The 14,537-nt window shown below is 56.6% G+C and overlaps 1 protein-coding gene across 1 annotated transcript; it reads right to left on the reverse strand.

The window, feature by feature from the left end:
• Positions 1-1,256: 1,256 nt before the first annotated feature.
• On the reverse strand, positions 1,257-12,574 carry CCDC124 (coiled-coil domain containing 124). Its single transcript, XM_027038336.2, has 5 exons — positions 12,454-12,574; positions 7,380-7,551; positions 2,475-2,664; positions 1,843-1,957; positions 1,257-1,706 (listed from the first exon to the last, which is right to left on the reverse strand). Exons 1-5 carry the CDS (start codon positions 12,558-12,560, stop codon positions 1,499-1,501), a joined length of 792 nt encoding a protein of 263 aa, XP_026894137.1. The 5' UTR covers positions 12,561-12,574; the 3' UTR covers positions 1,257-1,498.
• Between the last annotated feature and the right edge of the window lie 1,963 nt (positions 12,575-14,537).

Consider the following 14,537-nt stretch of genomic DNA (forward strand, 5'->3'; position numbering starts at 1 on the left):
CTGGTCTAGTTTGGTGGTGGCTTCCCCACCCTGCTTCCTGGTGCGATTTTCCTCCTTGTCATGGCAACCCCTGCAGGGCGCCTGCTTTCTGTCTCGCTTCCCTAGAGCCCACGGGGTCTTCTGGGAATACTTCCTGGATTCCTCACATGTCTTCTAGTGGTGGTTTTAGAGTTGGCTCCAGGATCCCCAAACTAAGCCATTGTTCAATATATGTTGGTTAGTTTTATGCCAACCAGCAACTGCTTCAGGAACCTTCCATTTTGCATTTTAGCTGTACCCAGTTATTAATGGCACCCCTCCCTTGAACAGGAAAGCTGTGACCTCCAGGCCTTTGCACATGTGGTTCCTTCAGCCTTTTCTGTCCCTGTCTGTGCACGGAATTCCTATGCATCCTTCGAGGCCTTCCCTCCATGAAACCCTCATGGCCCCCTTTGGCCCAGCCCTGGATGCCACACAGCTGGGGGGTATGGAGACCAGAAGCCGCAAGGGCAGCCTTGTGGAGGCTGTCACGTGGGTGAGAGCCATAGCAGTGACCTGGTAAATGCTTGGACCCTACCCCTACCCATGGGGGCCATCTGGCTGCTGCCCTCCCTTTCTGCCAACTTTCCAAGGCCAACTAAGCTCTAGGAAGCCAGAACCAGGAACAGATCTCACCCAACCCTTCCCAGACAGGCAGCCTCTGATGGGACACTTATTCCTACCCGGATCCACCTGCCTGTTCCAGCCTCCAGGCCCTCGCCTGCCTACGGCCCTGCCTATACAATGGGATCTGACTCATCTCCCGCTCAGGCCCGCTCTGAAGAAATCCTCCACTGGGAAGCCTGCCCATGACTTGACCCAGATGCCTCCCCTGTTGGAGTAACACCAGAGCAGCCAGCATTTCCTGACCCCCCCGAGCACAGCATGTGACCTGACTGCTGACTCTGAACCAGAACCTCAGGATGCTAACACATCGCCTTCAGCTCGCCTCTGGTTCTGCCCCTGAAGTACTTTGTGACCTGGAACCAGTGCCTCCACCTCTCTGAGCAGTCCCCTCGTAGCAGCCCAGCAAAGCTTCCAGGGGTGGTGGTCCAGGTCCCTTAATGGACAAGTGGCCAGCCAGGTGGGGAGGCCGTAAGAGCCAGGCACAGGTCTCAGCTTGCTGCGACAACACGCAGCTGGGGGCCCTGATCTTCTCTGGCCGTGACCCCTGCATTCCAGCCCTCCTCTCCCCACCACCCACCCACCCGCCACCCACAGAGACGTCGAGTGCACGGTTTGCCTCACCGATTGCCTTTATTGGGCATCAGCCCCAGGGCTCCACGGGCGCAGGAAGGGGGTGGTGGGTGTCACTTGAAGCAGGGACCCTCCGGTGGGAGGCACGACCGATGATGCCACCTAGCCCCCAGGATGCTTGCCTCAGCCCCGGACCTCTCTGTAACCCACGCAGCTAACCCAGCGGACGGCGTGTGAGGTCATGACCCTGACCGCCTGTAGGGCGGCTCCCCCAGTTCTGGGCTCACTTGGGGGTATTGAAGGGCACGGCCCGCTGGTTCATGGGGTTGTCTGGCGACCGCAGCCACTCCTTCTTGAGCAGCTGCTTCAGCTGCGACAGCCGCATGTTGGGGTTTTCTTGCTTGAGCCGCGGCAGCTGCGCCTCCTCGAAGGCGGTGAAGGCCGCCCGCATGCGGCGCTCTGGGTGCCGGTCTGCAGCCTCCTCCGTCACGCTAGGGGAGGACAGTGAGGAGGAGAGCGGAGTGAGGGGGGGGAGGGGTCTAGGGTGCGGCCCCGCCCGCGGGGAGGGCCGTGCTCCGCCCCCAGACACATAGCCCCACCCCCGGCGCTCAAGCCCCACCCCATCACCTGAGCACCGCGATGGCGTCCTCGATGGTGCGCGCCTCCACACTGCCCTCCTCCAGCACGCGGCGGTTCACATTCTCCTCCAGCGGCACCTCCAAGTGGCTCTTGGCTTTCTCGGCTGGGGGCGGAAGACAGCCAAGTGACAGGGACACACACAGGGACAGAGATAAGCGGGGATGCAGAGCTCCGGAGAGATGAGAGCGACGCAGTGGGGGAAGAGAGAGAAGGAGGCAAGCAGGCAAAGAACGATGGGGGCGCCCTCCTGTCCTCCCAGCGCCCAGGCCCCTGCCCAGGCCACGCTGCCATCCTGACTTCCCTGCAACTGAGCACACAGGAGGCACCCCCACTCCTGGCTGCTGTCTCCTTACCCTCCGGGCACCCCATTCACTCCCCGGAGACCCCATGGCCCACAAGCGGAGGTCAGATGCACAGCAAGTAAATACACACGTGTTTGTGCCCATGCTCTGGGTGCTCAAAGCCAGGCCTGCCAGGACGCTGCCCACCCCTGCTTCACCACACAGCCCAGGCAGCTTCTCTGGGGGTGAGGAAGGGGCTCTGGATTCAGCCAGGGTTAGTCCTGCGGCCTGGCCTTTAGTGGGGGGAAAAGGCAGCTCCAGAGCCAGCCAAAGCCCCACCTGGGTCTGGGGCTTCCTTGTGTTGGTGGTCTCGACGGAGCGTCTCCTCAATCTGGGCGCGGGTGACCTTGCTGGGCGCGGCCACTCGGGGGGCCTTGCCACCCTTGAGCTTGGAGTCTTCCTCCTCCAGCAGGCGCTGCGTCTCCTTCTTGCGCTCTAGCTGCTCCAGGCGCCGCTTCTCCTTCTCCTCCTGGGCGGAGGGAGGCGATCAGGAGTGGGCCCCACCACTGGCATGAGGTCTGGGTTTTTATCTATCTCACCCAAGGCAGACTGAGGCCCTGCTGTGTGCTAGACCCTGTGCTGGGCACAGCGGACACAGCTGGAGCACAACAGGCCTACCTGAGGGCTCCCAACCTACAGTACTATGGGAGCAAAGGGAACCTTGGCCAGGGCAGGTGGATGGTGGCTCTTGAAGGAAAAGCGACGCCTGGGCTGGAGGTGGAGCCAGACAGTAAGAGAGATGGAGGACAGGAAAGTCCTTAGAGGTGGGAAGGCAGGTGCAAAGGCCCTGAGGCAGGAACCTCTAGCAGGACAGAGGAGAGACTCACAAAGGCTGGTGTGGCTGGAGCAGGGAGGGGAAGCTCGGCAAGAGAAGAGGTGGGGAGGACATAGGGTGGGACCCCAAGGGGCCTCAAGGGAGGGGTTTGTATTGGATTCCGAAGGTGACAGGACCCAGGGAAGGTCTGAGCCCATTTGCTGGCTAGGGCAGGGGTCTGCCCTTATGGGCACTGTCCCTAGCCAAGTGTCGCAGGGGCTGTGACTGGTCCCACCTTGCCCCTCAGGGAGGCCTTGATGCCATCTGACCTACAGGACTTGCCCTTGGCCACTGCCCCTCACCACCTCCACCAGGGGGCAGAGTCACGGGCCTGGTTCATTTGTAATGCAGGGCAACCACAGGCTTGGAATATTCGGCCACCTCCCCCCCGCACCCCCACAGGGCCCTGCACCTCAGGCACCTCCACCTGCCTACCCTCTGCCTACAACTCTGCCATCTGACTTCCATGCCCTGGGGGTGATCCCCACTCCTTCAGTGCCCTCTGTGACACTGCTATAGTGGAACGAAGTGTCCCCCTGGGCCTCTGAACTCTAACCTGCCTGCGCAGCAGGAAAGTGGAGGCAAGGTTAAAGGTTAAGGGCCCCCACATCTGTGCTCAGGCACGTCAGGCAGGGCCACTGTCCGAGCCTGAGTTTACCCATCACTTAGAGGTAATGTCCTCCCGAGGCCCCCTCGTCCCTGCACGGTACTCACACAGCCCATGTTCGTTCTGTCCCCAACACGGCCCTGCCTCAGCCTTTGCACTGGCTGTCCTCTCCTCCTGGGGCGCCGAGGCCTCCTTCCCTGGCTAACTCCGGCTCCTCCTGAGCTCCTGGCTCCTTATCGGCCCCTCCACCCCATGGCTCTTTCCCGTGTTCCGCAAATCCCTGCTTCTGGTCTTCTGACTATCTGGTTTGTCCTGGAGGCAGGAGGCAGGCCCTGGCCTGGGTTTTGAACAGCTGCCTGCTGGCCCCAGGCCCAGTAACACAGTAGGTGTTAGTAAAAGTATGCTGCATGAATGCATGAATTCCAAAAAGCTCCAATAACTCAGGAAAGACACTCGCTTGCGGCCGTTCGTCTCTAGTGACATGGGACTGAGGAGGAAGCATGAGCATTTATGCTTTGACATTCAGCAAAATTTTGTGACAAAGTCACTTGCAGTTTGTAAAAAAAGAGCCATCAGCAATTGGCAGTATCTGGTGATGGGTGACTATAAGTCCACTCTGCAGAATATTCCTGCACCATAAAAAGTGAGTCTCATAAATAATTGACATGGAACCCGGAGAGTCAGGTGCTCAGGCAGAGCAGCTTAATACGGAACAAGTGGAGATAAACTGCTGACTTCCGGGCGGCGGGGGAGGGGGTGGCGATGAATTACGGCCCCATCCGCGACCGCTGCCTGGTGGCCAGGAGAAATATGGCTGTGGGACCCTACTGAACTGAAGACCCGGGCTTTAGGGTAGGACACTGGGTGAGAAAAGTCTGGTGTCACGTGAGGGAGGATGTGGGTTTTTTAGTGTTTTGGAGTGAGCATGAATTTGCTTTTTTCTTCCTTTTTTTTTTATTTTTTTTAACTTTTTTTAATTTATTTTTGAGACAGGGAGAGACAGAGCATGAATGGGGGAGGGTCAGAGAGAGAGGGAGACACAGAATCGGAAACAGGCTCCAGGCTCTGAGCTGTCAGCCCAGAGCCCGACGCAGGGCTCGAACTCGCGGGGCTCGAACTCACGGACCACGAGATCATGACCTGAGCCAAAGTCGGACACTCAACAGACTGAGCCACCCAGGCGCCCCTCTTCCTTTCTTTTTTAAAAGATTTTAGGGGGCGCCTAGGTGGCTCAGGCAGTTGAATGTCTGACTTTGACTCAGGTCATGATCTCACGGTTCGTGGGTTCAAGCCCCACGTCGGGCTCTGGGCTGACAGCTCAGAGCCTGGAGCCTGCTTCCGATTCTGTGTCTCCCTCTCTCTCTGCCCCTCCCCTGCTCACGCTCTGTCTCTCTCTCTCTCAAAAATAAACATTAAGGGGCACCTGGGTGGCTCAGTCGGTTAAGCGTCCGACTTCAGCTCAGGTCACGATCTCGCGGTCCGTGAGTTCGAGCCCCGCGTCAGGCTCTGGGCTGATGGCTCAGAGCCTGGAGCCTGCTTCTGATTCTGTGTCTCCCTCTCTCTCTGCCCCTTCCCCGTTCATGCTCTGTCTCTCTCTGTCTCAAAAATAAATAAAACGTTAAAAAAAATAATAAACATTAAAAAAAATCTTTTTAAATAAATAAAAATAAAAGATTTTATTTTATTTTAAGTAATCTCTACAAGCAACGTGGGGCTCGAACTTACAACCCTGAGATCAAGGGTCGCATGCTCCACCAATGGAGCCAGCCAGGCGCCCAGATTTGCTTTTTTCATAGAAACGTTTTTTTTCATGTATATGTGAAATCCTAAGCAGGCTCCGTGCTGTCAGCATAGAGCCCGATGCGGGACTCGAGCTCACGAACTGTGAGATCATGACCTGAGCCGAAACCAAGAGTGGGACGCTTAACCGACTGAGCCACCCAGGGGCCCCCACAGAAACAATGTTTTTAAAGCAGCTGTTGTATAGGAAGAAAAGAAGGACTAGGTGGGCCACGTAAACTGTGGGCACCACGTGCCCATCAGCAGGAAGAGGGCTAGACAAACCGCAGAAAACCACCCAATGTTGGCAACTCCATGCAAAACAGTCAGGAGGGTGGACTGCCTGGGAAGGGCCTGGAGGCTGGGAATATTCCAGACGGCAGGGGTTGGCAAACTACAGTCCTCCACCTGTTTTGGTAAAGGTTTTAGTCCATTTGCATATGGTGGCTCTGGGCCAGAAGGACAGGGTCAAAAAGCTGTGAGAGCTCATCTGGCCCCTCCAGCCTATCCGACCTCTGCCTGCTCTGCATGTTCTTGTAGGCGCATGCTACACAGGCGGGCAGACAGACAGCTCCCTAAGCCGCACACCCAGGACAGGGCCTGTCCTTTAAGCCAACCCTTGTAACAGACCAAAAGGTAGACCCATGGCCTCGGCTAGTCCCAGCCCTTCCCCACAGCCCTGCGACCTGGGCTTCCTGCCTTATCCGTGCCGCACTTTTCTCAACCAGGGACCCCAGAGCCCAAGACACTAGCCCAGGGAGGGCTCTTGGGGCCTGGGGCCTGGGCTGCTACCTGTGCTTCAGATCTCTGTGGGGCACCTGGTTAGCTCAAGCAGTTAAACATTGACTCCTGAGCTCAGGTCAAGTCTTGATCTCAGGGTTGCGAGTTCAAGCCCCGTGCTGGGCATGGAGCCTACTTTAAAAAAAAAAAAAAAAAAAAAAGGTCTCTGGCTTTTTCTCTCCGCGTAAGGCATAAGGGCTCTTTGGCAGACGATGTTTTTTTTTCTTTTGGGTTTTCAACTATCCTATATTATCAAAATATTGACAGTCAAAAAGAAACTTGAAAGACCTCCATGGACCAAATGCAGCACAGGGTGTGGGGAGGGAACCAATGATGTGCCATGTCCAACTAAAAATAAGGCAGGATCCAGTCCTGCACAGCAAGATGATGGGAAAACTCACAAAAGCACCCAGGCATGCCCGGAACCGGGCAAGCAGGGAAGGTATGTCACCAGTGCTATTTTCTGCAGTTGTTACCAGTCTGGTCAGGAACCTAACCTCTGATCAGCCCCCGGGGCGGGGGCGGGGGCTGGGGGGCGGGAGACAAGCAGAGACAGGGACAGTGGGTCTCTGGCGCCACCTACTGGACAGAGCCAGTCAGTGTCACCCGTGATCCACTTCCCACACCAATTCAGTTACCCACTGGGTGCCTGACACTGGGACCCACTAGGGGACAGATGGCCATCCCTGCACTCTTCTAGAAGAGCCTGCGAGCCCTGGGGTGGGTGGGTGCGGGGGACCTAGTACAGCAGCTCCCAGCCTTGTCGCTGCGGACGTCTGGGGCTGTCTCGTTCTTTTCACGGCGGGACTGTCCCGGACCCTGAAGGGTGTTGAGCAGCGATCCCGGCCCCCGCCCACCAGATGCCAGTGGCCCCTTCCACCCACCGGCTGTGACAACCCAAAATGTCTCCGGATGTTGCCAAGTGCCCGCTGGGTGCAGAACTGCTCGAGGCTGAGAAGTGCCAGTCTGACCCAGCCCGCACATTACCCGGAGGAGAGGAGCCCGCAGGGGGTGGTGGCTGCCTTGCCTAACGAGCCCCCCCCCCACCGGCCCTTTGCCTCCACCGCCCTCCTCGTCCTTGGTCTACGTCCAGGGCCTTCTCACTTTCTAGCCAAAGCCCCAGGGGCCTCCTGCCACCTTCTACCTCGTTTCCATGTTGACTGCCCACCTCACCCGCAGCTGAGGGAGCCTGGGAACCACCCACCTTGCGCTGTTCCTTCCTCATGACGTGTTTGTCCTCATCCTTCCAGTAGGCATCCTCCAGCTCCTTCTGCTTCCTGGCATCAGCTGCCGCCTTGGCCTCAGCCCTCCGCGCCCGGGCCGCTGCCGACTTGGTGTTCTCACCCTGGAACTTCTTGGGCATATCCCTCAGCAGGCTGCGGGAGGAGGGCAGGGACCAGTGAGCAGGGGGCAGGTGGCCTTCGGCGCCCCCGCGCCCACACTTGCAGTCAAGAGCCCCTTGGAGCCTCAAGGGCCTTGTCTGTAAAATGAGGGCCTCAGACTTAGTGATCTCCCTTTAAAAAAAAAAAAATGGATTGAGGTGAAATTCACACAACAGAAAATGAACCATTTTCAAGTGCCCAATTTGGTGGCATTTAATACATTCGCAATGTCGTGCAACCATCACCTCTATAGTTCTGGAACATTCCCAGCACCCCAAAAGGAAACCCCGCACCCACTAACAAACAGTCACGCACCCTCCCCCCTCCCCCTAGCCCCTGACAACCACCGATCTGCCTTCTGTCTCTACGGATTTGCCTCTTCTGGACGTTTCATATAAACAGAACGGTGCATTCTGTGGCCTTTTGTGGTCTGGCTTCTTTCATTCGGTGTGATGTTTTCAAGGTTCCTCTATGCTTTTTAGCATGTCAGTGCTTCGTTCTTTTTTTTATGGCCGAGTAATATTCCATTGTACAGATTGACCACATTTTGTTTATCCGTTCACCACTAACGTTCACCCGGGGTGCTTCCACTTTTTGGCTTTCATTTTTTTTTTCATCATTTTTTAAGTTTATTTATTTATTTATTTATTTTGAGAGAAAACACAAGTGGGAGAGGGGCGGGGGGGGGGGGCGGAGAGAGACAGAGACAGAGAGAGACAGAGACCCTGTCAGTGCGGAGCCCGATGTGAGGCTCGAACACACAAACTGTGAGATCATGACCTGAGCCTAAGTTGGATATTTCACTGACCGGGCCACCCAGGCGCCCCTCCACATTTTGGCCTTTGGAGTCATGCTTCGGTGGACCCCTGCGGGCCAGTCTGTGTGTGGCCCCTCCTATTCTGCCACTTATGACACCTCAGTCCCCAGAACCCTGAAGCCAAATCCTCCTCGCTGGGTACTCGGCTGCCGTGAACTGCTCCCAGTGACCCAGCCCAGGCTTGCACAGCCGGGAGATGTAGAAGTGGAAAGCTGTTGTCCAGCACGCACATGGTCGGTGCAAGTCCCACACCGGGTGCTGGGGAAATGATATACACAAACGGCAGGCACCACCCTCCCTCCACTAACCCCTTCATATGGACCAACTGAACTGAATGCCTCCAAAGCGGGGTGCCTACGTGGCTCGGTCGGTAGAGCATGGGACTCTTGATCTCAGGGTCATGAGTTCAAGTCCCACAGCACAGAGCTTACTCAAAAAAAAAAAAAAAAATTCATGAATGCCTCCAAAGCTTTAAATGTGGGCACTGCCCCTGTTCCCATTCTGAGATGGGGAAGTCAAGGTACCTGGCCAGGTCACAGAGCTCTGAGCCTAGAGTCTCACCTCCAAAGCCCGCCTTCCAGGTGAGAAAGGGAAGGCTGTGCGGCCCAGGGCATGTGCCTTCAGTCCTCCGGGCCTCAGTTTTCGTCATCTGGGAAATGGGCTGATGTTCCTGACTCCTGGGTTGTCTGTCTCCCCTGAATATCTCCAGCTCAGTCCCCTTAGGGAAATAGGCCCAGCATCCACAGATGAAGGGGAGAGAACGTGGGGGCCACTTTGACCCAGGACCACCAGGCCACCCCATTCCAGCCTCCTAGCTGTATGACTTGTGGGGCAAGGAGCTTCCACCTTGGAGCCCTCTGGAAACTCTAACATCAGCTCCCATCTGCAGCTGCTCCGTGCACTGGGCTTCGTGTTTTGTATGCAGTGTCTGAGTGGATTCTCACAACCCTGGTATGTGACGGCAGAGCTGAGCCCCGAGGGACGGGTCAGAGGCAGTCCTGTGAGGGTGAAGGGGTGAGGCTTCTGGGCAGAGGGCACAGGATATGCAAAGACCCTGCGGCACTGATGAGGCCACTGAGCGCTGGGGAGGGGGAGGAAAAGAGGGTGGGAGGGCACGGGGCTGTCAGAGTGGGGTATTATGGGCCAAGGAAGAGCAAGGATTTTATTCTCTGGGCACCAGGGAGCCGTTAAGCAGCCCGGAGCAGGACACGGACACATTTTGATTCAGGCTGCTCCCAAGCCCACTGTGGCTGCTGTGCGGATAGGCCAGGGGACGACAATGATGCAATGGGCAGAACGGGAGGTGTGGGGGCGGATGGAGCCGGGCAGTAATAACGATGTCAACTCGGACCGATGCCCGGCACCAGGGCCACGCTAAACCACTTCATCCCCCAGAAGCAGCAGCAGAGGCTACTTTCAGCCCCATTTTACAGATGAAGGAACCTAAGGCTTTGCAGGAGTAAGTAGTATGCTGAGGGCCACACAGCAGGTTAGTGGAGGAGGCCCGATTCCAACCCAGGGTCAGACCCCCAATCCCAACTCTGTGCTCCTAACCACTGGCCCACCCCGGGGTCCCGACAGGCCCCGTTGATGTTCCCCGCGGATCAGGATTCTGAGGCCACGGGCTCCCCCGCCCCCCCCCCCCCCACTGAACATCAAGGGGTGGCCTCCTGGCCAGGTGGTCCAGGCTGAGACTGAGGAGAGGGCCCCATGGGGCAGAGCAGGGCAAAGTACAGGCAATCAGTGGACCCAGGAGACTCAGAGCTGCGATCACAGCTGAAATGCTCCCCTTGAGCTGAGACACAGCATGGATCCCAATCCCTCTCCCAAGCCCCTGGATTTAAGAGCTGCCACAGGGGGATATGCTGGCCTGATCCCACGGGCCTCCCAGCTGCTCCTTGACCACCTAAGTCAGCATTCATTACTGAGTGTCCACAGTATACTCAATAGAACCACCCCCACCCTGGATTCTCCAGGGGAGTGCCAAGAATTGGGAGTCACTGTCCAAGTTACAGATTAGAAAACTCCCCACCCGGGGCGCCCGGGGCGCTCGATTGGATCGAGCTTCTGATTCTTGGTTTTGGCCCGGGTCATGATCTCCTGGGTCGAGCCCCACGTGGGGATCCACACAGTGTGAAGCCTGCTTGGGATTCTCTCCCTCTCTCTGCCCCTCTCCCACTTGTGTGCGTGCGTGCTCTCTCTCTCTCTGAATAAACTTTAAAGAGAGAAAACCTGCCACCCTACTCTCCCTCCATCTTCCCCTCACTCACTGGTGGCAGCCACACCAGCCTCCCTGCCATCTTCCAAACATACTGCAGGTTCCCACCTCAGGGCCTTTGCACTTGCTGCATCCTCCACCTGGCTGCTCTTCATGCCTCTTTTTACCCAATTGACTATTTATTTATTTTCATTTTTTTAATGTTTATTTATTTTTGAGAGAGAGAGAGAGGCAGAGACAGAGAGGGAGACACACAATCCAAAGCAGGCTCCAGGTTCTGAGCCGTCAGCACGGGGCCGGACGTGGGGTTTGAACTCAGGACCCGTGAGATCACGCCCTGAGCCGAAGTTGGACGCTTCGCCAACCGAGCCATCCAGGAGCCCCAGTTAACTCCTATTTAAATTTCAGGGCCTACGTCAGGTGTGTCTGCCTCCATGAAGCCTTCCCTGAGACACCCTCTCTCAGACCACAAGCTTCTCTTTGAGGCCCTCGTCTGGGTTGCTATTTTATGTTCACGTATATAATTATTTGACAAATGTCCATGTTTCCCACCAGGCTGGGAGTTCTGCGAAGGCAGGGACTGCCTTGGTCCCTACTGGGTCCCCACTGCCCGGTACAGTAGGGGCTCAACAAGCCCTAACCCTCAAGACAACTCTCTTTGGAGACAGGGCCAGGGAGGGAGCGATAGCGATTAAGCGAAGTCATAAGGGTGGGGCCCTAATCTAATGGGGCTGGTGCCCCTATCATTGCAAAAGACACCAGGGCTTGCTCTCCGCACCCCGTGAGGACACGGCTGAGAAGGTGGCCATTTGCAAGTCAGGAAGGGTGCCTGCATCAGGAACCAAACTGGGGGGCACTTGGATCTTGCATTTCCTCCCTTCCAGAACCGTGAGCACAGAAATTCCTGTTGCTTAGGCCACCCAGTCTGTGGTATTTTTTGATGGCAGCCCGAGCTTTACACAGACAGCTTCTCTTCTGTTGTGGTAAACACTTACTCACGCTGTCGTTCAGTAAACACACACCGAGCACCTAGTACGCGTGGGACACTGGGTAGCGAAGCAGCACCCATCTGACCGCCAGGCTGGCTAGGGCTTAGACAGTAAGAGCGACAACTTGCCATTAAGAACTGTGATGAGGAAGCCCCAAGGGGGGTTTCTGACCCAGACTGGGGTTAAAGGGCTTCCTGAAGGAGACATCTAAGAAAAGGCCTGAAGGGGTCAGGGGCTCCTGAGCCCCCAGGAGGGTGGGGGAGGCAGGCTGCGAAGCGGGGATCTGTATTTCAGGGTGATGGAAACATGCGGAGGGTGTTAGAACCGGGAGGCGCTGATCTGTGGATAAGAGGCGAACTGTAGGGGTGCGACAAGCAAGGAACTTAGGCAGGGATTCGGGGAGTGGCTCCGGATGGACAAGGGGGTACGTTTAGGACGGAATCCAGACCCACGTGGTTGATTGGATGCAAAAGTAAAGAGAGAATAGAAGATAAAGCTCAACACCGCCTCTTCCAAGAAGCCCTCCCGCTACCCCTTCCGGGCTCCCCCTTGCCCGTCGTGCCTCTCCCCAGTCCTGACCCCACTGCAAGACACCGGGGGGGCGTCCGTACCCAGCTCTGTCACCCCCAAGCCTGGCAGGGCTGGAGCTGGCTGGCCTCCAAAAGGACGCAGTTCTTCCCGGGTCTCGGTCGCCCGCTCCGGGAAATGGGCACAGCCCCCGCGAGAGCCGTCTTGCCTGGACGCTGAAAGTGCCCGGGTCTCCGACCACCCCACCTCCAGCCCCCCCAGGGAGACGGTCTCAGGCCTAGCCACCCCGCCGGGCCCACCCGCACCCCGCCCCCCGGCTCCGCCCGCGCCGCGGCCGCTCCTACCTCCTTCCCCCAGCGCCGGCCCGGTCGCGAATCCATGACGTCACCGCAGGGCTTGCGCGCCGAGCTCCCGGAGGCGCGGGCTGATGACGTGTCAGCGTTGTCGCCATCTTGGTAAGGGAAACGCTCCCTGGCCTCCCACCCGAGCCAAGGTTATCAGCCACTTCTTTTCCTCTCCGCGAAGAGGCTATTTTATGAGTCCCCCACCCCATCCTCTCGCTTCAGATATTGGCAAACTAGGAGGGGCGGCTAAAAACGACAATCTAGAATGTCGCCTTTACCAAGATGGCCGTTGCCCGGATGAAATATGGCGGCCTCTACTTCACACGTGGTCCGACGGCGTCAGGCGGGAGTTGCCCTGCCACCAGGGGGCGCCAGAGCCTGCGGTCCAATCGCTGTCCGCAGCCGGCCAAGCCCAGAAGAATCCTCCCAAATTGTGCTGTCGCTTTGCGCTGGGAAGGCGCTCTTCTAATCCACACTCTCTGCGTCCCACCTGCGAAGCTGGGGAGAGGGGAGGCCGGAGAAAGTGGCAGAGAAACGAACCACCCCACCCCGTTCAGCTGGGGAAACCGAGGCTCAGAGACACCAGGAAGTGAATTTACTCAAAATGTAAGCCCCCTCCCCCCCCCAGCAGCTCAAATTCCTCGCTGGCCCCTCCTGAAATGCTCCACTCTCACCCACCCCCTGCACACGCACCTTGCTTTTTTATTTTATTCAGCAATTCGTTTGGGGGGCCAATTTGTCCCAGGCACCTACACTTGAGAGTTTCTGCATTTCCTGGGGCTCCGTGTCCTCATCTGTAGAAATGGGGAGTACTAGGGGTCTGAGGGTGGTTACCCTGGACCTGGCTGTGGGGAAAGAGGCAGGGTTTGGATCTAGGGGACCGTCTGGGCAGGACGAGTGGACCACAGAGTCCTTCTCTGAAAGGCAACCCCAGTCACACTGCCAGGACCTTGCTCTAGAGCCTGGTGGGTTCCCACTGCCTTTCAAGACTCCTTTATTTCGGTCAGAGAATCAGCTTGTGTTGTCCATTTGTTGACCTGTTTGTTTTCTGCTTCTCCCGTGGCTGTGACATGGGACGGAACCCACGTAGCTGGAGCAGCCTCAGCAGAAAACATGTACAACTGACCCTTGAACCACACAGGATTTAGGGGCACCGACTCCCACGGGGTCGAAAGTCTGCGTATAGGGGCGCCTGGGTGGTTCAGTCGGTTGTGTAGGACTTCGGCTGAGGTCCTGATCTCGCGGTCCGTGAGTTCGAGCCCCGCGTCGGGCCCTGTGCTGACAGCTCGGAGCCTGGAGCCTGTTTCAGATTCTGTGTCTCCCTCCCTCTCTGCCCCTCCCCTGCGCGCGCGCTCTCTCTCTCTCTCTCTCTCTCAAAAATAAACATTGGAAAAAGAAAAAAGAAAGTCTGCCAGAGTGCCTGGGTGGCTCCGTTGGTTAAGCGTCGGACTTCGGCTCAGGTGACGATCTCACGGTTCGTGGGTTCGAGCCCCGCGTCGGGCTCTGTGCTGACAGCTCAGGGCCTGGAGCCTGCTTCCGATTCTGTGTCTCCCTCTCTCTCTTCCCCTCCCCTGCTCGTGCTCTGTCTATCTCTCTCAACATTAAAGAAACATTTAAAAAAAAAAAAAAAAAAAACCTTGCAAAAAAAATCTGCCTATAACTTTTGACTCCCCAGAAACTTAATGACGAATGACCGGAAGCCTGACCAATAACAATCGGTTGCTTAACGCATATTTGGCATGTTATATAGATTATATAATGCATTCTTACAAAAAAGTAAGCTAGAGAAAAAAATGTTACTAAGAAAAGCATCAGGGAGAGAAATTACATTGGTAGCCCTGTACTGCATTTATGGAGAAAACAAAACAAAACAAAACCCTTGGATAAGTGGACCCGTGCGGTTAAAAACCCATGCAGTTTAAGGGTCACCTGTATTGTTCAGTATTAGGTACAGGATGTGTGGAGGCGGCAAAGCCAACACCTAGTCAACCTTCTGCTGGTAAAGAGCCAGGTTTAAAAAAAAAAAATGCCAATAATAATTTAAAAGAGAGCTTGGCTCGTCACACCTTTCCGGGGGCAGGATG

This window comes from Acinonyx jubatus, chromosome A2 (genome assembly GCF_027475565.1).
Source record: "Acinonyx jubatus isolate Ajub_Pintada_27869175 chromosome A2, VMU_Ajub_asm_v1.0, whole genome shotgun sequence".
NCBI lineage: Eukaryota > Metazoa > Chordata > Mammalia > Carnivora > Felidae > Acinonyx > Acinonyx jubatus.